Source organism: Dipodomys ordii, unplaced genomic scaffold (genome assembly GCF_000151885.1).
Source record: "Dipodomys ordii isolate 6190 unplaced genomic scaffold, Dord_2.0 Scaffold41, whole genome shotgun sequence".
Classification (NCBI taxonomy): domain Eukaryota; kingdom Metazoa; phylum Chordata; class Mammalia; order Rodentia; family Heteromyidae; genus Dipodomys; species Dipodomys ordii.
Genome location: NW_012267257.1, coordinates 10982744 through 11008583, shown reverse-complemented (window position 1 = coordinate 11008583; position 25840 = coordinate 10982744). Strand labels below are relative to the sequence as shown.

The 25840-nt window shown below is 35.9% G+C and overlaps 1 protein-coding gene across 2 annotated transcripts in view; it reads left to right on the top strand.

The window, feature by feature from the left end:
• Wdr70 (WD repeat domain 70) overlaps positions 1–25840 on the top strand; it is a 223620-nt gene that overhangs the window by 132433 nt on the left and 65347 nt on the right. For both annotated transcript variants that reach the window (XM_013018678.1, XM_013018676.1), the window contains one exon: positions 541–715. In XM_013018678.1, the coding sequence (XP_012874132.1) occupies positions 541–715 (175 nt within the window). The remainder of the gene's footprint in view (positions 1–540; positions 716–25840) is intronic.

Sequence of the window (25840 nt, the reverse complement as noted above, 5' to 3'; positions counted from 1 at the left end):
GTTAAAAGAGTCTCATGGACTTTCCTTCCTGGGCTGGCTTTGAAAGGCAATCCTCAGCTCTGAGCCTTCTGAGTAGCTAGGATTACAGGTGTGAGCCACCAGCACCCAGCTAGACTGTTTTTGTTTGTTTGTTTGTTTGTTTGTTTTTAATTGTGAGAATACCGTATGGAGGAGGGAGTTACAATTATACGGGCAAGATAAAGAGTACATTTCTTACCAAGCATTGTTGCCTCCTCTTTGTTTACCCTTCCCATCCCTTCCCATTACTCCCCCCTCCCCCCACCCAATCCTCCCCCTCACCCCCCACCAAAGTTGTAAAGTTCGTTTTTCGACATAACGACTTATACATCTCATTGTTGCAATGCGTCCACCTGTATCCCTAGTTAAACCATTTGTTTTTTCCCTTCCCCTTCACAAATTATACCAACATCAAATACAGGGAAAGCATGGGTTATCCATGGAGGAGGGATATACAAAGCAACAAAGAAATCATCTTATAGCTAGACTGGTTTTTATAAATGAAATCTTTTTTTGTTTTAGGACTGTGAGAATATGGGAAGTTGAAAATCCAAAGAAGCAGAAGAGTGTGTTTAAACCAAGGACAATGCAGGGAAAAAAAGTCATCCCTACTACATGTACATACAGTAGAGATGGAAACCTAATAGCAGCTGCCTGCCAGAATGGAAGCATACAAATCTGGGATCGAAATTTGACTGTAAGTTATAAATCATTTTTCTGTAGAAGATGGTTACCTTATAAAGATTAAAATCATGTTAAAATATCATGAAGATCTAGTTCCAGAGTTTCAGACATAATTTAAACTTCAGTGTTAGTTGACCAAACATTGAGATTTTTGCAGCAAACAACATTTCAGCAAATATTATAGCTCACTACTTTTTAGTGCAAATTAGATTTCGATTAAGAATAAAAAAGTTAAAAAGTGCAATGCAATCTTTATATATCTTTATTTTTACAGTGAAGAGCTTCACATAAAACAGAGAACGTAAAACAGAGTATTAGAAAATGTCCTTTAAGAGATGTAAAAAACTCATAAAAATACCTACTATCACCTTTCAGTTTTTTTTCCAGTTATGTGTACGGTCGTTTAAGTAATATTTTGTGCTATATTCTCTTCCATAATATTCTATTTCAATAAGTTTCAGATTTTCCCATTAGAGTTTCAAACTGTGATACTCAGATTTCAGCCTCCGAGTAGTTAGGACTATAGGTGTGAGCCATCAGTCCTGGCTCCTGCCTTCTCTAATTAAGATTGTTCAAATTATTAATTCAGTAAATATTTGTTAAAATATATTAAATATCATGCACTATTGTAGGTGTTGATAATGCTTAACAAAACTGCTACTCTTAATTCTTGCTGGGTGCTGGTAGCTGATGCCTGTAATCCTAGCTACTCAGGAGGCTGAGATCTGATGATCATGGTTCAAAGCCATCCCAGGTAGGAAAATCTGTGAGACTCTTTATCTCCAATTAACCAGCAGAAAACTGGAAGTAGCACAGTGGCTCAAATGGTAGAGTACTTACCTTGAACTGAAATTGCTCAGGGACAGCGCCCAGGCCCAGAGTTCAATCCCCTCAACCGACAAAAATATAAATTAAATTCTCTGTTCAGCTTTGTTCCTCAGACATTTGGATTTTGAAAGAGATGCTAGGAAACAATTGTCTTTTCAGGGAGTTGAGGTAAAGTTGGTTATTTGAAATAAGGTAAGAAGCAATGATAGAGGAAAATTCATGCTGATAATGTTGGAAATATCTTTGGCATTTTCTGTTGGCCAGATATTTTTATTTCTGTTTTCATATTCACTATAAACCTCATAAAACTTCATAACAGCACAGAGATTTTAAAACTCCTTTGAATTGTAAACTGAGTTTTAACTAAACAATAAATCTTTTAGTAACTGGCTTTCCTCGTCTCTGACTGCTGTTGACTTAAACATAGAAATTTTCAAACATGTAATGTTCTTTTTTTTAAATAATTTTTTCTCTTTTTAATTTTATTTCTCTTATTTATAGTTTATGTGGTACTGAAGAATCGAACCTAGGGCCTTGTGCATGCTAGGCAAGCACTCTACTACTAAGCCACATTCCCAGTCCCTCTTTTTTTGTGTCTTCTTTAAAAACAAACAAACATAGTTTTATTGTGTAGGTTTAATAGTGGTGTTTTGGGCATAGTGCATATATATGTGCATTTCTCTTCAAACCCATGTATTTTTTTTAACTGCAGCAACTTTATTTTTTATTTATTTTTAATTTTTTATTGTAAAGATACTATACAGAGGGTTACAGTTACATGAGTAAGGTAATGAGTAGATTTCCTATTGAGCATTGTTACCCCCTCCATTGTTTTCCTCCTACCATCCCTTCCCTCCCTATCTTCCCCAAGGTTCTTTTTTTTTTTTTTTTTAATTGTGGTTAAGTGATTACATAATTTCCCAAATTTCACAGTATTGTGGAATAATGATGCTCATTTAAAGTCACAAGTGTATTCTAACTTTCCTGGAGCAAATTGTCTATCAGTCTATAACAGATAACGGTGTACACTATACACCATACATGTGATCAGCAGCAAAACCCATGTATTTTTATAAAGTTGAATATAGTTATTGAAGATTGAGTTTGTATAGCTCAATGAATGTCTTGTACTCCCTTATAATCTTGTAACTTTTAGGAAATATAGTTATATGAATGCCATTTTTCAAGAAAGTATTTTCTAAGCCTAAATACAGTTTTCACTTCTCTTAGAATTTAATAACATATTAATTATAGTTTATTATACCACATTCAATTTGTTATACTCTATGCCTATTTTATATTTGCATATTAAAATGTGTAAGCTAGAAATAAACTGAAAAAATTTTCGGCTAGAAATGCAACTTGTTCTAAAAACATTTAAAAATCAGAATCATTATTTCAGCAATTAAAATAATCATACTTTTTTAGTTTATTGTAAGAATTATGTTTGATAATGTTTGACTCTTCTCAACATAGCAGGTTTCCATTTCATTATTTCCTTCTGTGGCACTGGGTAGTCAAACTCGGGACCTCAAACTTGCTAAGCAGACACCTTACTACTTGAGTCACACCTCCAGACCTTTTTACTTTAGTTATGTTTCTTGTAGAGTATCATGGTTTTGGGGATGACAGGCATGGACTGACTGCTCAACTTTTTTGTTGAGTTAGGGTCTTGCTTACTTTTTCCCATGCTAACTTCCAACTAAGATCTTCCTAAATCTTTGTATCCTAACTAGTTGAGATATTAGGCTACTTAGGCTTATTAGGCTACTTACAGATTTTGTAGGATGAAGTTTGGGCCTTTTCTTTCATATCCCATTATCATTACTGTCGTCGTTGTCATCATCGTCGTCATCATCATCATCATCATCATCATCATCGTGCAATACTCTACAAATGAGACCATGTGATGTTTGCCTTTCTTGAGCTTGGCTTACCTCACTCACCTCTGTAATGATTAATTTACAGAATAAATTTGCATTTACTGAGTCCAGGCAACTTTTTATGCACTTTACATATTTATGTACCATATTTAAAGCACTTTTTTCAGTTAATCCTCTTCACCTCCTTAGGATGTAAATGTTGTTAGTATCATAGATAAGAAAATCCAGACACAAAGCTTTGAGTTGCCTACCCAAGATTACAGTTATTAAGTAGTGCAAGCATTGGAGTTTAATCTTAGTTTTATTTAAGAGTATATACTAAAAACCAAAATACTATGGCGTATGCACTAAATTTAGCTTACTACTTGTTTTTGTTGTGTTGAGTGTTTTGAGACAGTCTTGCTACATTGCTTAGGCTGAATTTTGGCTTAAGATCCTCTTGGCTTAGCTTGTATCATCTGCCTTGTTTTGAACACCCCTCCTCCATCCCCCACCCCAATCCCTTCCCCTGGTCCTGGGGCTTGAATGCAGGGCTTAGGCGCTGTCCCTGGCATTCTTTTGCTCAAGGCTAGTGCTCTACCACTTGAGCCATAGCTCTATTTTCTGAGTAGCTTAATGGACATAAGAGTCTCATGGACTTTACTGCTTGGGTTGGCTTTGAACCATGATCCTCAGATCTCAGCTCCTCAGAGGTAGGATCACTGGCATGAGCCACTACCTGGCTTGTTCAGTTTGATTTTTTTGACAATGATATATATTTTAAAAATGTTTATCTTTTTCTATGGCTTTTGTAATAAATTACCACAAATTTAATGGTTTCAAAGAAGACAGAAGCTTTTGCGTTATGCTGCTGTAGAGTATACATCTCATTGAGCTGAAATCAGGGTGTTGGCTATGTCCTTTTTTCTGAGACCACTAGGGATGTGTGTGTGTCAACTTGATTGCTCTTCGGGCTACTAGAAGCTACCCCTATTCCTTTGCTCATAGTTCATCCCCTTTGTCTGTCTTCAAACCTGCAAGAGTGAGTTAAGTCCTTTTCACATTGTAACATTATGACCTTCTTTTTTGTTCCCTTTGGCTTTTTTTTTTTGGTCGTGGGGCACTGTCCCTCAGATTTTCAACTCAAGGCTAGCGCTCTACCACTTAAGCCACCGTGCCACTTCTGGTATTTTCTGCTTATGTGGTGCTGAGGAATTGAACCCAGGGCCTCATGCATAGAAGGCAAGCACTCTACCACCGAGCCAGTTTCCCAGCCTCCCTTTGGCATTTTTAAAGAAGACTTGTGATGGCACTGAATCTCCCTAATTTAAGATCAATTGATTAGGAACATTCATTCTGTTTGAAACTTCAGTGCCCTTTTGCCACTTGAGCTTATGAAAGGTTCCAGGAAGAAGAATGTGGAGATCTTTGAAAGCATTTTTCTGCTTAACATAATAGTTTTTTAAAAATCAAAGTAAACATTTTATAATGTGAAAATTATATGAGATTTATATTTCAGCACCTGTGAAATTTAGTAGAATAGTTTTATTCATTCGTTTGTACTGTTTATGGCTGCTTTTACTTTAGTTTGGCAGAGATGAGTAGTTGCTACAGATTATATAATCCTCATAGCCTAAGATATCTGCATCTTGTCTTTTTTTTTTATTTAAAGGATTGTGAGCTGTGTGCTGTTGGCTCATGCCGGTAACCCTAGCTACTCAGGAGGCTGAGATCTGTTGATCACAGTTCAAAGCCAGCCCGGGCAGGAAAGTTTGTAAGACTCTTATCTCTAATAAACCACCAGAAAACAGGAAGTGGTGCTGTAGCTCTAGTGGTAGAGGGCTAGCCTTGCGCTGAATTGCTGAGGGACAGTGCCCAGGCCCAGAGTTCAAGCCCTATGACCAATAAAAACAAACAAACAAAAAAAAGATTGTGACTCCTAGCTAAATACTAATAAACAGATATTTGTAGAAGTTCTTTAACATGAAATATAGATACTAAAGCAGAGCAGATAATTAAGGGGAGAGACGGAAAATGTAGAAAACTGAAGACATTTCCAGAAAAGAAAATCCTATAATTTTGAGAAAGGTAGATAGAGAGGGGAGAAGGGAGAAAAGGTAGGAGGAAGAAAGGGAGAGAGGGAGTAAGGAGAAAGAAGAAGAAGAAAGGAAGAGGAAAAGTAGTAAGAGAAGGGGAGGAGGAGACAGGAAGACAAGAGGATGAGGGGATAAGACAGGAGGAAAGTGGAGAGATGAGGAAAGGTGATGGAAGCCCTTTTGGCTAATTTTCTCTCACATTTGAGCAACTGTTTTAGCAACCCTAGAAAGGAGAGCAGAAAGTAGGGAGATAATACTGTCATAAAATTTAATACATATCTTACAAAATTGACAAAATAAGAGATAGGGAAGAATGATGAAAGGGGTGACAGTTAAGATGTGTTGTATTCATAAATTGATTTTTTGAATGGTAACTGTCACTACTTAAAGATGAGAATAAATGAAAAAGAAAGGAGAGAAGAATACTATAAAACAGTATAAACATTTACAGATCAAGAGAGAGCTTTGGAAAATAAGTAGATGATAACAGGGGAGGGGAACCATGAGACTTTTTAAATCTAGAAAAATAGATATATAGTTGAGGTAATCTATAAAGTAGAAAGAGAGTGGGGAAGGGAGAAGGAAAGGGAAAGGAGATGGGAATAGGAGAATTAAAAGGGTTAATTCAAAAGTTTAACTAAAAAGTTCTAGAAGGAGAAAATGTTGGTGGCCAGGAAAGGATGGAACTAGATAAGAAATCTCCCCCCGCCCCCCAAAAGTCTAGAAGCCCAGTTAGAAAATGTCCATTTCAAGAAAACTGACAATAACAGATGCTAGAGGGGATGTGGTCAAAAGGAAATGCTACTACACTGTTGGTTGTAATGTAAACTTGTTCAACCACTCTGTAAAGCTGTATGGCGGTTCCCTATATGATCTAGCAATCCTACTCCTGGGCATCTATCTAATTAACCACAAACTAGGCTACATTAAAGCCACCAGCAAACCGTGTTCATTGTAGCATTGTTTACCATAGCCAAGATATAGATCAACCCAGATGCCTCTCAGTGGATGAATAGATCAAGAAAATACACAATAGAATTCTATGGTTCCATCAAAAAGAATGATATTACCCTATTTGTAAGGAAATGGAAAGATTTGGAAAGAATTGTATTAAGCAAAGTAAGCCAGACCCAAAGAAACAGGCTTCATAGTTTCCCTCATTTGTAGTAATTAGAATGTGCCTATAAATCTGCAAGTATACCCAATGAATAGTAAAAGACAAATAATTACACTTGGACATGATTAATTAAATAGCAGTCTAAACATTCACATAGTGAGAACAAAGGAAAATATTCTTAGGAGAAGAACACAAGGGCTCAATAGCTATGTGCATATGATCATATAAAATGATGCTTATCAAATGGAGAACATTATTGACTTTCTGCAATCAGTGGCCATCTTAAAGATTCTTTTAGTGTCTCTCAGATATACCTCCTCAATTTCATTTTTCTTGTCTTTTGATCTTCCCCAATTTCCTCTAACCTGTGTTGTTGGATGTCCTGACCCTCTTCTGTTGGTCCATTGTGATATATCTAGCCCTAATTTGAATCACATAAAATGCAGCACTCACTGCCTAGTACTTACACATACTGGAAGTCTACATTTCCTCAAATGACACCTACAGCCTTTCAGTGTATATCTTGATTCAGTATTCAAATATCTTTCAGAATTTTCTGTATGAATAGAAAACTCTTAAAAATCAGACTGTATTATATGCTGTTTCCTTATGAGTGTCCTCTTATTTGTTGCCTTGATGCCTTTCCTTATTCTGAGTTCTCTGCCTTACATTCATTCCCCTCATGTGGGAGTCTCATCCATTAAAGAAACACAAATCAAGCCAGGCGCTGGTAGCTCACGCCTGTAATCCTAGCTATTCAAGAGGCTGAGATCTGAGGATCATGGTTCAAAGCCAGCCCAGGCAGAAAAGTCTGTGAGACTCTTATCTTCAATAAACCACTATAAAACCAGAAGTGGAGCTGTGGCTCAAGAGGTAGAGCGCTTGCCTTGAGCTGAAGAGTGCAGGAACAGCACCCAAGCCCAGAGTTCAAGCCCCACGACCAACCAAAAAAAAAAAAGAAGAAAAAGAAACACAAATCACATCTGGAACATCCTCAAAATAGTCAAATAAAATATTTTTCAAGTGTTTTTATTTGAAATAATCTTATATTTTAAAAGCTGCTGTTTTTAGTAAGTGAAGAGTGTTCTTCCACAGTTTGGCCCATGGTGATGGTGAATTTACTCAGACTGTAGATATGTTCAGTGATATAATGTTGATTCAAGCTGTTGGATACAGAAGGGATAATTTAAATTGTGAAATAATGCAGAGATTTGGTATCTGTCTTAACTCTCCTACCATTCTCCCCCAAACCAACTAAGCTTCATGCCTTTTTCTGTTTATTGACTATTACTAAACCTTGTTCCTTCCATAGACATTTATACTTTTCATCTATGCTGCCTGCAGGTCTTTACTGTGATTATTGCCTTGGATGTAGTTACATATCCTGGCTTCTGATGAGACATCATTTCATGAAATAATGAAAGTGTGAAAGTAGAGAGTATACTTCAAGAAGACTATACAGCCCAACTACTGGCTAGAGTAGTATCCTTGTTCTCCCCTAACACTCCCATTTCTTTCTTTTGTGATAATACTTGTCATTGTTACTTTGTTTTGTTTTGTTTCACTTACCTTTCCCTTTTCTCTTCCTAAACTTAATTTGGTAAGGGACTTTGTATCTTAATTGCTGTTTCTCTATGTCTGATAAGAACACAGAATGTGAAACAAACAAACAAACAAAAATAAGTGATATCAAAGCATTATAGGTTTAACAATTTGTGAAAGTTCATGTAGCTGATAAGCCCTAAATCTAGAAAAGCTGACTCTAGAATCTTCTGTATTGTTTAATTGTACTACACTGCTTTATAGCTCAAAAATGAGTGATACTAATGGAAATGTTCTATAACTAGATTTTGATGAAGGTTGCATAGCTCTGAAAATTTACTGAACATACTTGAGTTATATGCTTTAAATGAGTAAATTTTATAGTATTATACTTTGATAAAGGTATTTTAAAAATGAATAAATAGGCAGGTGTAATAGCATATACTTATAATCCCAGGTACTTGGAAGGGGGAGATAGGAAGATTATATGTGAGGCCAGTCCAAGCAAAATCATAAAACCATATTTGAAAACAAAATAAAACAAAGCAACCCCTTAAAAGCAAAAAGTCTAGTGGCATGGCTCAAGTGGTATAGTACTTGCCTAGCAAGTACTGAGACACTGAGTTAAAATCCTTATATAGCTAAAAGAAAAAGAAATGAATGATGCACTTGCCATTCAGGATTATCTTTTTAAAAGTTCCACATACAATGGAACTGTTACCTTTTTGTTCTCTTATCTCTTACCTCTGGAATGCAAAATGTGTACCCTAAGTTAGTTAAGGACACACACTCTTCCAGGGGTGAAAGGATTTATTTTTCTTCCTTACCTTTGACTCTCTCTGTTGGCATACAAAGCACATGTGTTAGGGAATTGATAAGTACCGGTACTTTAAGTATTTAATTTATAGAAAATACTTGCTTTCAAGATTTGGTTTTGCAGTACAGACCTTACACATTATCCTTAAAAAGGCAAAACTATGTAGATGATGCATATTAATATAGAGAGCAGGAAAAGATTTAACTGGTAAAACTATAAAAAGTTTATAGGCTTAGATGATTATATATTGATAAAAGTTGCTCAAGAAAGCCTGAAGAAAATTAAAAATTGATCAGTAAATATTTAAAATGTAATCTTTAAATTAATTGATAAGTAAAGCTAGAAAAATTAGAACTTTCTGCTAAATATGGGTATTTATGAAGGTATATTGATATTTAGGACAGAAATGGATAGAAACTACCCAAGATCCAAAAAGTACAGTATAAAATGTATGAGTAAGAGTTGTTGTTATGGAGTCAAATATATAATCATTAAAATTAGGCAGTTTGTTTAATCTTGCATTTTCTTTGTATTGAATAAAAATTATATAAAAAGAGTGAAAATGCAGTTTTACGTAAACATGTAATTTTGCTTTGTCACTGAAAAAAGTTTAGGCAAAGTACAAAGGTTAAAATGTAGTGTCCTAAAACAAGGAAGGTAAGTTTTTTGTCTATATTATATGTAATTATGATTAGAGATAATAATTTGATAACAATCTTCAATTTGATTAGATTACTCAGGATTCTTCTGAAAACCTTCTAAGCTTTGCCTTTTAATGATCATCAAAGTTTTGGCTATTTTTTTCCCTGATTAAAAAAGTAGTCCATATTTATTGCTAAAAGTATCTAAACTAGAAGGTAAATGAAGAAAAGGCACTTATAATACACCTCCCAGAGATGAGCATTTCTAGCATTTCTATTTTGTGTATCCCACAAAAGGTGTGTGTGACTTGCTTATGTACTTCACTGTTTTAGGGTTTTTAGTGTTGTTTATAATTAGTATTCCTCCTCTCTTCCTAGAATATAAACACAAGAGGAAAAAAAGGCCAGAATCTACATAATTGCAGATAGACTAGTAGTTGCTTGTCTATGGTTGTACTGATCCCAGTTGGGCAGCCCCTGAAGACTTAAGTGTATGGAGAAATAGAGGAGAATTATTCTCAAGAGAGTTTTGCATTCTAAAATGAAAAGGGAAGAGCTGAGCCAAGAATTTTGTTTTTCTTCCCATAGCGGTAAAACCAAGAGATAAGCTAGATTTCTTCCCAGGGAGGAGTGAGTAAGGATGTAAGAAAAGGTTGGGTTGGGAAGGTATCAGATCAAACAGGGCCTTCTAAGGTATGCACAGTAGCTGAGGAGTATGGTAAGATATGGATGGATTTAATGAAAGTCAAGCCAAAAGAATCATTCTAGCCATTCTGAATGGAGAATAACTGTATACAGAGAAAAGTGGAAGTACGGTGACTACTTAGAGGCTATTTCAGACATCTAGATAATTTTTTGGATGAAGGTGATGAATTCTGATGAATTTTTAGAGTGAAAGTTGACAAATGGTTCTTCAATGTAAAGCATGATTTTCACAGTATTTTAAATTATTTTTAACAATTATTTTGTAATAGTTATTTTAATTATTTCCTTTTGAGAAAGTTATATGAATTGGTAATCTGCAATAATGATTTGAAATGTTCTATAATATTCTTTTAAAAAGCCCCTGCTTCTCCTCCTCAAAAATAAAAGGACTTTTGACATTTATCCAGCATGAATAAAGTCCTCTGCATTTGTCTTGATAGGGCTGTTCTGTAGTCTAAAATAGTCAGAGTCTTTTCAGGATAGCTATAGTCTTTAGAAAGCCTATATAAGGGATACCCTTCTCTAGTAGAGATATTTCCTGAGCCATGCTTCTCAGCTTCAGGACAGCTATGATTTATTTTGTAAGCTGACAAGGCCAAACATTACTGTTTTAACCATTATAAACAAAATAGTAAATGTTAAATGTTCATTTAATAGAACCACTAGTAGGGCTTTTATATACAGAAAGCAAAGTCTGAGCCAAAATGTGAAACAGTTCTCGGGTCTGTGTGCATTCTTTTTAACCTACTCTTTGATTCATTGCAACTGGAGAAGTGATGCAACTAGTGATAACTTAGCTGAGTACTCTCTCTTTTGTTTTGTTTTCCTTTTATTAGCCAAGACTTAGTAATTTACCACATTTCTTACAAATTCTTAGAAATTTTTATTTTTGTCTGTTACAACTCAAAGGGCATTTTGATTCTTTTAAACCTCAACACTTTAGAAAATTTTAAATATTTACCAGCTGTAGTCTTTGTCAGAATCTTTTATGACTTTTATCTCTATCTTGCAAAGTAATAAAGGGTCAGTCTTAATTCAGGTATATATTGCCAGTCCTGGGGCTTGAACTCAGTGTCTGGGCACTGTCCCTGAACTTCTTTGGCTCAAGGCTAGCACTCTACCACTTGAGCCACAACCCATTTCTGGCCTTTTCTGTATATGTGGTACTGAGGAATCAAACCCAGAGCTTCATGTATGCTAAGCAAGCACTCTACCACTAAGCCACATTCCAAGCCCGCAGATATATTTTAAAAGTATTGTCTGATAATTGTTTGACAGCTTTCCTCCAAAGTTTTACTGTGCATGGAAAACATAGAAGCAGTCCTGGCTTTCATGGACAAGTGGTTAAGGATTTAATTTAGGGTAAAACTCTTTTATCATGAAAAACAATTCTTAGACACTCTCCACCTGAAACCATTACAGAGAAGGACTTACTTGCAAAGCTGTATTTTCTTTTTAACCACAGAAGACTGAATTTCACAGTGACCAGCTATACATACAGCTTTTTTGAAACACATATCTAAAAGTGGAGAAGATATTTCTAGGATGTAGTTTTGTGGTAGAGTTTGTGCTTAACAATTGCATGAGGCCCTGGATTCAATCTCAGCATTAAGAAAACAAAGGCAAACTCATAAAAAAAAGCCTCTGAAAAAGAAGTTTACTACAATAATTTCTAATCTTGCAGTGTACAGTATACTCTTATTTTTCATTAACTCTTAAAGTTTCTTTTTTTCTTCTTTTTTCTTTTCTCTTCTTTTGTTTTCTTTTTTTTTGTTGTTGTCAGTTGTGGGGCCTGAACTCTGGGCCTGGGTGCTAGCAGTCCCTCAGCTCTTCAGCTCAAGGCTAGTGCTCTACCACTTAAGTCACAGCACCACTTCCAGCTTTTTCTGCTCATGTGGTACTGAAGAATCAAGCCCAGGGCCTCATGCCTGCAAGGCAAGCACTCTACCATTGAACCAACTTCCCAGCCCTAAAGTTTCTTAAAGGGATAATTAAATTGATTTTGAGTTAGAATTCAGAGTTGAGTAACACTTCAGAAACATGTTCCAGTATAATAAGGCCTGCCAGTGACCTTATGAACTATATTTAACAAATAGAAATTACACTAAGTGGCCCACGCCAGTGGCCCATGCATGTAATCCTAGGTACTCAGGAGGCTGAGATCTGAGGATCACGGTTCAAAGCCAGCCTGGGCAGGAGAGACCGTGAGACTCCTATCTCCAATAAACTACTAGAAACCGGAAGTGGCGCTGTAGCTCAAGTGGTAGAGCGCTCGCCTTGAGCTGAAGAGCTGAGGGACAGCGCCCAGGTCCAGAGTTCAAGCCCCACGGCCGACCAAAAAAAAACAAAAATTACAAATCTAATTTGCAGAGGTCTTTCATGTAAGTTTCTTAAAATTCACTCCTAGAAATCTCATCTATAGCCAGTGTAGGCCAGTTTCTCTGAATAAATACATTTCTGTTTGTTTACATTGTTTTCATAGTTATTATCATAACTGTGCATCGCCTTATTGTTTACTTCACAATAAAATGAATTTGTTTCAAAATTCTAGATGCTTCTTAAATTTGAAGTGAAATTCACACAAAAAAACACCATTTGAACCACAGTTCAGAGGCGTTTAATCAGTGTTTGCAACTATCAGCTCGATCTAACCTTAGAACTGTTTATCAATGCATAAAAACCCCACAACTTGAAATTACCATTTCCTATCTCCCACAAATAGAACATGTAACAACATTAAAAGTACATTAGAAGTAAACACAAATACCAACTGGATATTATTAATGCCCAGTATCAGAGATTTTTCTACATTAAAAAGAGATACAGGAGGATGGGCCCTGGTAGCACATGACTGTAATCCTTACAAAGGAAGTTGAGATTTGAGGATTGAGATTCAAAGCCAGTCTGGGTAGGAAGGTTTGTTGTCCCAACCCGCAGGACTTCAACCAGGGCAATGAACCTAAGCGAGAAGGAATGAAGGGACAAGAGACACGAAGAAGGACAGCAAGACAAGGATTCTGATCAAGCTGCCAATTTTTATTTTTTACACAAGGGTATTTATATGCTTGGACTTAGGGCGTGGTGCAAAGGTGGTGGTTAGTAGATTTAGGGCGGGGTGAAAAGGTGGTTGTTAGTAGCTGCAGGGTGTTTACTTTAGGGTGTGGTGAAAAGGTGGGATTCTGTAAACTCAGCCTCAGGTTGTTCCATTGAGATAGTTAAGCTTATTAAGTTTGTGAGGCTTAACTTTTGGCTCCCAACAGTTTGTGATATTCTTATCTCCAACTAACCACACAAATAACCCTGAAGTACAGCTGTGGTTCAAGTAGTAGAGCACTAGCCTTGAGCAAAAAAGCTAAAGGACTTTGCACATGCCCTGAGAACTGGCACATGTGTACACACACACACACACACACACAATATAGGAATGTTAATGTGTGAGAATAAAGGTATATAGGAATATTATATGTATGCATGAAAATGTCACAATGAAGGCTGGGCATCAGTGACTTATGCCTATAATTCTAGCTACTCAGGAGGCTGAGGTCTAGGATCACATTTTGAAGCCAGCCTGGGCAGGAAAGTCCATGAGCTGAGTGTCTCCAATTAACCACCAAAAAAGTCAGAAGTAGAACCGTGGCTTAAGTAGTCAAGTGCTAGCCTTGAGCACAAAAATTCAATGGGCAGTGTCCAGGCCCTGATTTCAAGCCCCAGGACTGGTATATCTGTACAAAAAGTTACAATCAATCCCATTATTTTGCACAATTAATATACTCTAATATATAAGAGATGTTAGTAGATGTGTAGAGGTATTTAATACAAATCAGCACTAAATCACAACTTTCTTCTTGGTATACTCAGAAGAATTAAAAAGTTTTCTCACTGTGAGATTTACTGCTTTATAATGTTATTCTCTTTCACACTGAAATATGTCTTTAGTATTTCTAGGTTCATCTCTTCCTTAGCTTCTTTGTTAAAGGACTTTTATACTGTTCCCAAAATATTCTATAACTGAATTTCTAGAATTCAGAAAGTGTTCGCTACTAAGTATAGTAATTATCGTTTTCATTGTTCTTCTTGATGATACAAAATCAACACTCACCAATCAGAAAACTAGATGATTTGATATTACTACAGAAATAATGCAGACATCATTCTCAAAAACTTTGCCAGGTGTCAGTGACTCATGTCTATAATCCTAGCTACTAAGAGGCTGAAGCCTGGAGGATCAAGGTTCAAAGTCAACCCTGGGCAGAAAAGTCCATAATATTCCATTTCCAAAGTATTGACAAGCTAGATGTGGAATCATGCTCAGATGATTGCGAGCCAACCAGGAGCAAGAAAGCTGAGGAAGAACTCAAGGTCCTATGTTCTAGCCCCTGTAGTGAAAAAAGATTCCTTTTGTATGTGTCAGTTCTATTGATTTTGTGTATGTGTGGTGGTACTGCGAGTTTGACTTGGGGCCTTATGTTTTTTAGGTAGGCCTTCTACCACTTGAGATATGCCCTCAGCCCTTTTTTTTTTTTTTGGTCCTTTTATACTAGCTGGCCCAGATCATTGTCTTATTTTTGCTTCCTGAGTAGTTGGAATGATAGGTAGGTGCATGCCACCATGTCCAGCTATTGGTTGAGATGAAGTCTTACTCACTTTTCATCTGGGCTAGTCTAGAACTACAATCTTCCCAATCTCCACTGCTCAAGTAGCTGGGATTATGGTCATGGCCATCATACTTGGCTGTGTTATATTTTCAGTCGAAGTATAATTCACATTCAATACAATGAGTAGCTTTTAACTATATAGTTCAATTAATTTTGAAAGATGGATGTACTACATAACCACTACCTAGTGAAGAACTAGAATACTTCTATCACCTTCTAGCCCTTCTTTCTAGCCCTTTTTTCCCACTACATACCACCCCATAACTTAGCACTATTTTGATTTCTGTCTTGGTCATATATAAGAACCATACAACATGTTTCCTTTTATGTCTGGCTTCTTTCACTTAACATAATGTTTCCTAAATAATGTACATGTTATTCCATTTATTAATAGCTTATTCTTTCTTAAATAATAGAATTTTTGTTGTGAGAATCAATTTATACATAATAAATGCTTAAAAGCTAGTAGTAGTCAGTAGGCAAGAAGATTGTGTTCATAAACCTCATTGATTTAAATTGTTTGAAACTTGTCCATCTTTGTCCTAGGCTATGGTATGGACTATACCAGTCCTAGGGCTTCATCTCAGGGCCTAGATATTATCCCTAAGCTTTTTTGCTTATGGCAAGTGCTCTACCACTTGAACTCAACTTTCACTTCTGGCTTTTTGAGGGGAGGGGTGTAGTTAGTTGATGATAAACGTCTCATAGACTTTTATCTGGGCTGGCTTTGAATGCAATCCTCAGATCTTAGCCTCCTGAGTAGTTTGAATATAGGCATTAGCCACTAGCACCTGACTTGTAGAACTTTTTGCCTCACAATGCTCAATTTCTTACCTGAAATTTCTACCTCGTTATAGGATCAAATAAGATAATTTTGTGAAAGTATACAGTACAATGCCTGATATTTAACTGAAGATCAGTAAGTGTGTGGTCATTTATCAGTCCACTCATATTCTTTGTTAATATTCTACAGCTATATCAAGACAGTTTGTCCAAGGTAGTCTTTGTTCTAATGTGACATATAGGACTTGTCCAGAAAATTTAGGATCTTCCCAGAACTACCAACTTTGACATGAGTAATGGAAATTGTGATAGTAATAATAAGAAGAATAGTAATACTAATAGCAATTATTATCATAACAATATTGTCAATCTGCTGTGGAACAGGAATTTTTCTGGTTGATTTCATTGAGTGTACTTATTCATACAGTTCTATGAGGTCATCATTTTTATCCCTATTTTAAAGATGAAGATTGAATAAGAATACTCAGTAAGGGGTAGATACATCTGGATTTCTCTCCAGGCAGTCTGGCTCCAGTGCCTATGCTTTTAACCATGATCTCCAGGGTAAGTCAGAGAATGGAACCCCATTCATCAGCTATAATGGAAAGAACTAGTACCAAGGGAGAAATTGTTTAGAAGCCAAGAAAAGCATGCTATCAAGGGTAAGATTTGCTTATTAGAAGATCTGACTTAGGTAGAAAAACCCTATTCTTATCTTTTGGCCAACAGAAGACTAGCAGAGCTGGTGAATAGTAATAGATTGGGAAAGAAGGCGGAAGGAGTTTAGCGAACAGGTAATCACACTTCATAAAAAAAAACAAAATGGAATAGAGGTTCATGAACAAAAGAGATTAGTTTAGCAGGCCATCAGTGGCTCATGCCTGTAATTCTAGCTGTTAAGGAGTCTGAGATTTGAAAATTAACATTCAAAGCTGTCCTGAGCAGGAAAGTCTGTAAGATTTTTATCCAATTAACCACCAAAAAGTGGAGCTGTGACTCAAGTGGTAGAATGCCAGCTTTAAAAAAAAAAAAAAAAAAGCTCAGGGACAGTACCAGGCCCTGAGTTCAAGCCCCACTCTTGGAGGAAGGAGAAAAGAGAGAGAATATGAATCAGTTTGGAATCAAGTAATTAACTATAAATTATTAACAGAGGCTTTTTTCCTTTACAGTATTCCAAGTGCTATCACTCAAAGTAAAAGTACTTCTAAATTTTATTATTTGTTTCCCTTAAAGAAAATATAATGACTAGCCCATATACACTGAAGGAAATAATTCATTCTGTACTATATTTATATATTATATTTTATTACTGAGATAGTGAATGAAGATTATAGAAATGCATGAAATTAAAATACTTTTCTAAGTTTAAGTGGCCATAACTTAAATGGAATTCTTTGTCATTGCCTAGATCTAGTAGCCAGATGACATTTTGCTATTTTTATTTTGAAACTTATAAAGATTTGCCTATAAACTAGTAGCAGAACAAGCTTTCCAAATGTTCTGAGTCAAAACATATGGAGATACTAAAGATACTTGCATGTATCTTGAATGTTTTCCCACACATTAAATATATGTCTGAAATAGGGAAAGATATTTTAGTCATTTCACTGAAATACTAGTTTGAATTAATAGCAAAACACTTGATAGTTAATATTTTTATGTTGATAAATTAAAAATGCTTTGTGATATAAGATATGATAAACCAAAAATATCTCCATATTCACTTTCATAGAAAGTGCCCTTCTTGTATAACTTTGAATCATATGCATGTCTCTGAATTATGATGGTGTCTTTCTAATTTTCTGTTTTACAATAGTGGTAGAATGATACAGATTCAGTAAAACCATTCATAGGATTTATGATTTTCATCTTGTCCTGAGCTCGTAGTAAGTATAGGCTACTCTCTTCTGGAAGCTAGCTGAAGCTTCCAGCCAGCCATGGGGATCAACAAGGTAAACCAACTGGTACGCTGCAGGCCACTGTGTGGCTAAACTCTGGTGTTGGTAGGCTAGGCTGATTATATAGGCAGGTTTATTTTCTGGGCCTCACACTTGCTAGGCTGGTGCTCTTTATTTGAGCCATATCTCCAATCTTGTTTTTTTGTTGGTTATTTTGGAGATAACCTATCATGAACTTTTCTGCCCAGGCTTACCTTGAACCATTATCCTTCTATTCTTTGTCTCCCAAGTAGGTAGGATTATAGGCATGAATCTTCACACAGCCTAACTGAAGATATTTTCAATTTACAATACAGTGTTAAGTGGGATGTAACCCCTTCTACATTGAGCAACATTTTGATGGAGTCTGTCTATAATGTGTAATGTGTATCTGTTCAGGTTTGATCATGATTGGTAGTTAGTATGGGGTTTTCCATTTAAAAATATAAACTTGGACAAAGTACTTCTGTTTTATCCTACATGACAGTATTTTTTAGTATTTCTAAAAGTGTGTGTGTGTGTGTGTGTGTGTGTGTGTGTGTGTGATTCCCAATTTCTACAAAGACTGTTAAGCTTTATTGCTTAAACACAAACAATGTATAGACTAATATGCTTTTTCCAGCCTATATTTATTTTTATCCCACACAGTAATTTCTCTAGGAAGTATATTGAGACGTAGGGTAAGTGTTGAGAAAGAAGCCTGATTTTTCCTTTTTTAGCACATGGCATTAAGCAGGGAAAACTTGTGATCAGCCTTAATGTTTTTGAAGAATCATTTTGTCTATATGAAAGCTAGACTGGATGTGAAACTAAGGCAAGAGAGACAAAGGACAAGCAAGAGGTTTTTTGAGTCCTCATTCAAGTAGGAGAGGATAAGAATCTAACCAAGTGTAGAATGCAGACCAGAAAGTATGTTTAAGAGATGTATGTTTAAGGGATGTAAGAGACAGATTATACAACTTGATATTTGTATATAAAGAGTGAGCCAAGAATGGCTTATAAGAGTACTTGGAGATCCAGGCCACTTGTCAAGGCAAAGAGTTTACCTGTGCAAAGTAGAAGAAGAAAGGAAAGCTTTACATGGGTTGAGTTACAAAATCCTCATCAGCATTTACAACTTAGTTGAATAAGTTTGTGAATTAATTTTCTAATTCTTGGGGCTTATATCTATGCCATTTATACTTTCCCTATAAAATAAACATGTTTTTGGCCTAGGGCTGGGTTTCTGTTTTTGACACCTGGTTGAGATGTGTGGTTTTCCTCTGTGTTCCCAATTTAGTATCCTTGCTTTTACTGCTTGAATTTTCATGCATTGACTGTGTTCCTGTGCCTGTGTTACCACTTTGCATTGGACTTCTGGACTATTTTTATTGAGGAGTTTTTGACTAGCTTCCAAATTTATTTAGCTTTGAATCAAATTTCCTTCTGTCTCATTAGAGATGAATCTCTCTTTATGAACTAATTTTGTAGGGGTAGGAAAGGACACAACACTGCAGAGGAGGTACACCAGATAACCACATCTTGGGTCACTGCTGCTTCAAAACTCACTTGTTTTTCTCAGAGAGGCCAATACTGGAGCTTGTACACAGGCCTCAGTGCTCTACCATTTGACCCATGTTCCTATCCCAGTTTGCTTTTGTTACTGAGTTTTTGCAGTGGTTTGCCTGGACCACTGTACTAAATTTATGCCCCCAGTGTTGCGAGGATGCTACATGTGCTCCATCATGTCCGATGTTTTGCTTTATGAAATTCTATTTTGTTGTTGTATATGTTATTTTTCCACTATTTTTATAATTGTGTCCATGCAGACTTTAAAAGGAAATAGACTTGTTTTCAAAGGAAAGACTACAATGTTGGCTTCAATTAATGATCTTCAAATACCTCCAGAATAATTTCCTATACATGGCACTTAAAAGAAAAATGTATCTTACTAAAATGAATTTTTATAGTCCAGTGAACAAAATTAGGCTCATCACTTGCCACATATGGGGTGAACAAATTTAAATATTCCAAAGAAATGGTGAGCATTAAAAAAGCCCAACAAGAGTATTCATTTGAATAATGAATAGCAGCATCATTGTGTTAAGGCTATCAAATTCTTTCCCTTGTTGCCTATTGGAGAAGAATTTTTACAGCACTAGAAAACCCTGAGAAATTTCCTCACAACTTCAACATCCTGATCATGTGAGGCAGTTTTAATCATTATAATATAATCAGAATTTTCTCCAGTGGATATGAACATGATTATCTATTTCTGAAGACTCATAAAAACTTTTCTCAGAGTTTGATTATAGTCAGCAGTCTGTTAAAGGAAGACTGAGTTCTCACTGGGATTTATGGTAAGACTGGGAGAAGTTAGCAATTTGCTAAGTACTTTTCTGTGTCATTTGTGATAAGGGTCTCTGATCTGTGAACATTATTTAAGCATATCTTTCTTTTTAAGTCTTAATTCCTTCATTTTCTTGGTTCTTATGTTCTGCCTACTCTTCTGCCACTCTCTGTTAGTGTGGCCCTTATGTTAGTTGATGCCAGCTTGCTTTTTTTTTTATTGTTTTTAAGTTGTATTTTTTATTGTGAAAATACCATACAGAGGAGTTACAATTACATGGGCAAGGTAATGAGTACATTTCTTATCAAGCATTGTTGTCTCCTCCTTTGTTTCCCCTTCCCATCTCTTCCCATCTCCCTCCCCTACACTACTCCTGTTCCCCCTCCTTCCCCCCAAATTGTATTATTATCTTTAAGTAGTTGTACAAAGGAATTACCATTCAACAAATCATTTTATGAATGTAGTGCATCTTGACATCAGCCTTCATCATTCTCCCCATTTCCTCCCCAATCCAAGCCTTCCCCTCAGTTTTCTTAATTTCATAGAATATACATTGAATATTTTGACTGTGTTCTCCTCCCCTTTACTCTCTTCATTTGTCTACCCCCTCACCTATTGACCCTCCCCATCATTCAAGTATCAGTTTCCTGTAGTCATTTTGTTGGACTGTGAGTTAGTTTCTAAAGAGTTACACCGTTTGTAATACTACACTTTGGTTAATACATTTGTATACACGAGCACCTATTTTTTTTATTATAAAGTCTTTGAAGGAAATGAATCTCGTGGCTTGGGTTTTACAGTACTTTTTTTACGTTAATCATAATGACAGTGTGGTTTGCTTCTTTCATTTAAAATAATGCCCTTAAGTTCTGGTTAGTAAATTCTGAGGATTAATAATATGTTGTAATAATGCTTTTTCAATGCTGATCTACTTTTTTGTTTTGGTTCTGATACCATGTCTTGAACTTAGGTCCTATGGTGGCTCAGCTGTTTACTTATAATTAGTGATGATACATTAGTTGTAAAGCTTTTTATTGATTTAACTGGAGATAGAGTATTGTGGACTTTTTTACAGTCTAGCTTTGAACCTCAATCTTCCAATCTCAGTCTCTTGAGTAGCAAGGATTTGGTGTGAGCCACCAGTTTCTGGCACTCATCTACTTTTAAATTTCCCGTGTCATATTAAAATAATAGATATCATTTGTTTTCTGGGTTCCAAAAGTGTACTTGAACGCTATAAATTCATTATTTAATCTATTTCTCACCATAGTTCACTGAAATTGATACTACTATTATTCTCATTTTACAGATGAGAAAACTGGGTCTTAAAACAGTGTTAAATAAGTTAGTTGTAATTATACAACTAAAAGTATTTCATCTAAAGAATTCAGATCTATTTGGTTTCTTTAGTATTCTTTGAGTTCCTATAGACATTTGTATTTACTATTCTTGTATGTTTCTGAAACCTAAAGAAGATTTTCTTTCCTTGAACAATTCTTACAGTTACCACAACAGTGAAACTATTACTTTAAAAAAACAAGAGTTTTACTAATGTCTTCATTTATTAGGTGAAAAATATTAAAATATCCTGTCCATATACCTTTTCTTTAAGGAACATTTTTTTAAAAGCCTTTTATTTTAATTTATAATGCTATTTAGAGTATGGAAGCAAACATTCCTTATGTTGCTGTCATTGGGGATACAGTTTATATTTTCATGATAATTCTTCTATAGATATGTCTTACTCTTTCTGATGTGGTATTCACTGCTTGTTAATAAATAGACTGCATTGTGTGACTCTTTTCATTGAACGAATGGTAGAGTTAAAAATAATCACAATACTAATTTTAAAAGAACATGCTGACATTTAGATCTAAAGACTTTCTCCTCTAGGCTATAAAGTCCTAAAAGTAGGTCATACTCTGTATTAGTTTACCTTTTGATCTTAAAAGCAGCACTTATTTTTACTTGAGTAAATTTTAAGTTGTTCTCTTAAACTTAGAAATATGCAATGAAAAAGTATGCAATGAAAATCCACCAGTCATTTCAAAGAGAAAATTAAAGAAACAATTTTTTCCTTCTCATTCTCTTAAATAGTTGGAACTTTTCTTCTGTCATAATATAAGCTAGATATATGAGGTAGTTAAAAACAGAGAAGTTGATGCCCACTTAAGTAAAATTGAGATATAGGGTAGCATCCTTAAAATTCTAAGTAATTGGGCCAGGAAGGTGGCTCAGTGGTAGAACACTTACCTTGCATGCATGAAGCCCTTGGTTTGATTCCTCAGCACCACATACGCAGAAAAAAAAAAAGCTGGAAGTGGCGCTGTGGCTCAAGTGGTAGAGTGCTAGCCTTGAGCTGAAGAGCTGAGGGACAGTGCCCAGGTCTAGAGTTTAGGCCCCACGACTGGACCCCCCCCCCAAAAAAAAAATTCTTAGTAATTACTTTTTATGAACTAGAGGACATTGGAGTCAAGGATGTTTGTCGACTACAACCTAAACTTAGCCTTACTGACTTAGCTAATTGTCAATTTGTTATAAAGTACTTGCATCCCAGTACTTCACTTAAAATTTCTCCTTTAGTCTCAATTGATCTATGCTGCCTAATTCTAGCAATTTTAAGTTAGCATACATTTATAATATGAGGAGGTTTCATTGTCGTGTTTCCATATATGCACACAATATACTTTGAACAAATTTACTCATTCCATAATGTTAAGTTTACACTCCTTTTTTCCCTACCTTTTTTTCACACTATGTTTAGTAGGTTTTATTATTCTGGTGTGTGTGTGTGTGTGTGTGTAACATCTTTTGATCCTCTTCACCATTCAGTATCTTCTCATTTCTCCCTCCCTCTCTTTTACATTCATGTCCCATTACCGGTACTATCATCATCACACCATAGGTTAATTTTATTCCACAAATAATTGGGAATATATGATATTTGGCTTTTTCAGTGTGGCTTATCTTGCTTAACTTGATGATGTCCTGTATATGTAGGTATATATTTATGTGTGTATATATCCTATATTTTCTTTATCTCGCCATTGATTGTTGATCACCACTTGATTGAATGTTGATTCTACAAATAATGCTAATGTAGGGGAAAAGGAATCCTGCTCCCCTGTTGGTGGGAATGAAATGAGTACAATTACTATGGAAGCCAATGAGGAGGCCCCTCAAAAAAACTAAAAATTGAACTACTTTATACACTACTATATTACTCTTGACCATAAAGTCAAAGGAAAGTAAATTAATATGCCTGAATATTCATGTTTGATGCATCTCTGTTTCACAAAAGTCAAACTGTGGAATCACAGTTTGATTCCTTCTCAGGATTTCTGTGTCTTTATTAAATTCTTCTTTCATATACTGTATTACTTCCATTTATCCAGTTGTTTATTTGTATTCTTGAGTTTTTTTAGCTGTTTTTTTAGCGTGTCGTGGGAGGGTTACGGTGTATTTTCTTCCCAACTAGACTAGAGAATAGCTTTGTAGACAAGCTTTTTGCTTATATGCTATGGGAACAAAGCCTGGTCATCAGCTCCAGTCATTTAGAGAAAAACAGCTAGGGTCTCTTGGGTTTCCTTGTGTTTGCTTAAATGTCAGTTGTCCACTTCTGTGCTGGTTTCACTTCATGTACTGGAAGCCACTTTTAGTCAGACTGCACCTTTTTAGTCTAAGAGTCCAGTCAGAGTCCCACTTGCAACACAGGTGCCCTTTTTGTGCTACGAGTAGTATGTTACAAAAGAATTCATTAACACACTTAAGAATATGATTGGGATTGGAGACTTGCATGGGTGCTAGAATGCCAGACAATGAGCAATAGCAACCATCAGATACTGAGTTTAAGTCTTAATTTCAGGACAAAAAAAAAGAATTATTTATAGCTTATTCCTCCTAAGAAATACAGATTATTATTTTCTGTATCTGTTTTCACAGTATCTGGGGCCTAGAAGCCAACTAATAAGTATTTGCTTCACATTGATTTCTTAAAGAAAACTACTTTCTTTGGAAATAAATTAATGCAGTATTTATTTATTTATTTTTGTCGGTTGTGGGGCTTGAACTCTGGGCCTGGGCGCTGTCCCTCAGCTCTTCAGCTCAAGGCGAGCGCTCTACCACTTGAGCTACAGCGCCACTTCCGGTTTCTAGTAGTTTATTGGAGATAGGAGTCTCACGGTCTCTCCTGCCCGGGCTGGCTTTGAACCGTGATCCTCAGATCTCAGCCTCCTGAGTAGCTAGGATTACAGGCGTGAGCCACCAGCGCCCGGCTATTAATGCAGTATTTAGAACAAACAAAATATTTATACTCATTGTTAGTTATTATGAAAGCCCATTCTCAAACAAACTGTACAGGTTTTGTTTGTTTGTTCGGTCAGTTGTAGAGATGAACTCAAGGCCTGGGCGCTGTCCCTGAGCCTCTTTGTGCTCAAGCCTAGTGCTATACCACTTAAGCCACAACACCACTTCTGTTATAGGCGTGAGCCACTGCCGCCTGGATCAGACTGTACAGTTTTTAAAAAAGGAAAGTGGTCTTAATTTGGTAATAGAGTCACAAAATTATAATTGTATTATACAGACTACAACTTGGACTTTTGGACTAAAAATGAGAAATTAGACAAGTTAACATTTTTCTCTGTGAAAAGACAAAGATGATCATTTGGCTTCTGTAATAAACATTATGCTAAGATTTTAAGTTGCTTTGTTTTTTGCTTTCTACCCTGAAACTCTAGAAATATGATTTCAAACAAACAGTTTTGCAGGTTGGTGTCATTCCAGACACACACACACACACACACACACACACACACACACACACACACACTCCAGACACACACACACACACACACACACACCACACACGTTTTCTTTTAGGCTCTTCTTACCTTGCCAGTCCCTTTTTTTCTTATGCAGAGATCTTTTTTATTCATATCATTAGGTCTTTTCAAACTTTCCTAGCTCTTTTCTAGTCTATCTTACAAATCACAACTGCCTACTCAATTATCTCTTCTCCTTTACTTGGAATAAGAACATTAGCCTAGACTTCTGTTAGAATTTGTATCCTCATGTAAATCAGTATTTTCATACCTTGATTTCTTAGCCTTCTTTCCTACAGTCTCTAAGGAAGAGATCTTTGTTTTCTAATTCCCACTAAATCTGCATCTGTACTTGGTCATGTCTTTCCTGTTTCCTCTAAGACTTAATTCTAGCAATTATGTCCTTTGCCCCTATTTTTTCCCCCTATTGGTCAAGTTTCTCCTCTTTATTTATTTATCAAAAGCCTCCTGTTTTTTCCTTGGTTGCCAGTTGAATACCTACAGTAGATGATATTTGCTACATCTACTTCACAAAAGTATAACCTAAATTGATCTGTTTCATATTCATTACCATACGAGACAGTCAATTGACCTACTACCTATGCTTTTGACTCATCCATGTCTTTCAGTCTCTCCTTTTCCTGTTTTTACATTTACTTTTTTTTTTTTCTTTGTTGGTCATAGGGCCTGAACTCTGGGCCTGGGCACAGTCCCTCAGCTCTTCAGCTCAAGCCTAGTGCTCTACCATTTGAGCCACAGCACTACTTCTGTCTTTTTCTGCTTATGTGGTGCTGAGGAATCGAACCCAGGGCCTCATTCATGCAAGGCAAGCACTCTACCACTGAGCCACCTTCCCAGCCTCTTTTTTTTTTAAAAAAAAATTTTATTAGATTTATTTCTAGTTATTTTCCTTTTTTTTTTAATTGTGAAAATACTGTACAGAGGGGTTACAATTACATGGGCAAGATAATGAGTACATTTCTTATCAAGCATTGTAGCTTCCTCC